A 1,468-nucleotide genomic window follows, 5' to 3' on the forward strand; every position below is an offset into this window, starting at 1 on the left:
TGCGTGTCTTTGGGTGCGGCACACGCGTGATCACGGCAATTTTTGGTGTGTGTGTGTGTGTGTTTGTGTGAGAGAGAGAGAGAGTGTGTGTATGCCCGTGTGCGGTGTTTTCTGCGGAGGAGGAGTGAAGAGGCTGAATACAGTTTGGCAGTAAGACGGGAAGTTTGAAGGCGTTCGTGCGATACCTGTATGCGGAAGGCTTCTTCTTTAAATAGTACAACTACTAATGATGTTCTGTTTGTTTTTTATTATTACCATTTTGTATTAGCGAGTGAGGAATAATGACGCATTCCACAGACCTTCAGTGGCTGCTGGTTCGCCAGAACAGCAAGTACCTGCAGAAGCGCAACGGCATCCGCCTGAGCAGCGACCCCTTCAACAACAATGCGAACTGGACGAAGCGCCACTCTGGCCTGCTCAATGCGAAGGCGGCAGTTGTGAAGACGAAGGGTGACTGCATCATCGTGACGACGAAGAACGGCGACGCATGCAGCAAGCCCAAGTCGATGTACAAGAAGACGGTGATGGATGCCGGCGTGAAGGCGTCTGCTGTGAAGAAGGCCGTCGCTGCGGTGCGCCCCGACCTCGCCCATGTGGCGTTCCGCCGCGCGCGCAAGATGGCGTACACGGTGAACCGCATGAAGAAGGTTCAGGCCGCCCGCAAGGAGCGCTCGTCGAAGATCACATTCCAGCGCAAGGCTGTCCGTCCGAAGCGCCACTGAGAGTCTCCCGACGAGGGTTGGTGGGGATGTGACACTTGCGAAACGTGGTGCCATACTCATTCTAGTACGTTTGCTTTTCTTTTTGTGATTCTGTCCTCTGCTGTACTTGTATGCGTGGATTATTTTCTGTGCGTGGTTGAGGCTTCTTTCTACTACCGTATGGTTCTGGACTTCGCTCCCTGTTGTGCGTGTTCTTTTTGTTTTCTGTAATGGAGTTCCTGTGGCGTTTAAAGCAGAGCTTGAAATGATGCCCGTAACACTATGCAACGCGTTGTTTGAGGTGTTGGGCGTACCGGCGGGTTCGGTCTTGCGAGAGAACATTCTGCGGTCTGCTTCCGCCCTCCTGGGAAGCAGTGACATGGACGCCGTGATCCCTCCTGCCGATGGCATAGGGGAGGCTTCGGTGTCCGACTTGCTCATCCCGCTCAACGAGGAATTCAATGCGGCGGCGGATCAACTGGCGGCGCTGTGGATCGCAGCAAAATTTTGGGGTGTGTCGCTGCAGCGTGTCTCCTTGATGTCTTTAGTGACTGATATCATCTTTCAGTTGGAGGATTCTGACGAGTTGGATGCGCAGAGAGAGGCATCATACGATACAATGGAGATCGTTCACCGGCTTTGCAAGGCGGAAGTAGTCTTGCTGCGGCGTCACGGGTACATTGTACCTGGCGTGTCTTTGGGTGCGGCACACGCGTGATCACGGCAATTTTTGGTGTGTGTGTGTGTGTTTGTGTGAGAGAGAGAGA

The 1,468-nt window shown here is 53.5% G+C and overlaps 2 protein-coding genes across 2 annotated transcripts; both read left to right on the plus strand.

Annotated features, from left to right (window-relative positions):
- Positions 1–281: 281 nt before the first annotated feature.
- DQ04_20241000 (60S ribosomal protein L28) lies at positions 282–722 on the plus strand (the record flags this gene model as incomplete). Its single annotated transcript, XM_009317908.1, has 1 exon — positions 282–722. The coding sequence occupies one exon, from the start codon at positions 282–284 to the stop codon at positions 720–722; it is 441 nt and encodes a 146-aa protein (XP_009316183.1).
- A 247-nt stretch (positions 723–969) lies between these two features.
- Positions 970–1,419, plus strand: DQ04_20241010 (hypothetical protein; the record flags this gene model as incomplete). The annotated part of the gene is made up of 1 exon (XM_009317909.1): positions 970–1,419. The coding sequence occupies one exon, from the start codon at positions 970–972 to the stop codon at positions 1,417–1,419; it is 450 nt and encodes a 149-aa protein (XP_009316184.1).
- Between the last annotated feature and the right edge of the window lie 49 nt (positions 1,420–1,468).

The sequence above is a fragment of the Trypanosoma grayi genome, assembly GCF_000691245.1.
Source record: "Trypanosoma grayi strain ANR4 Tgr_2024_V1, whole genome shotgun sequence".
NCBI lineage: Eukaryota > Euglenozoa > Kinetoplastea > Trypanosomatida > Trypanosomatidae > Trypanosoma > Trypanosoma grayi.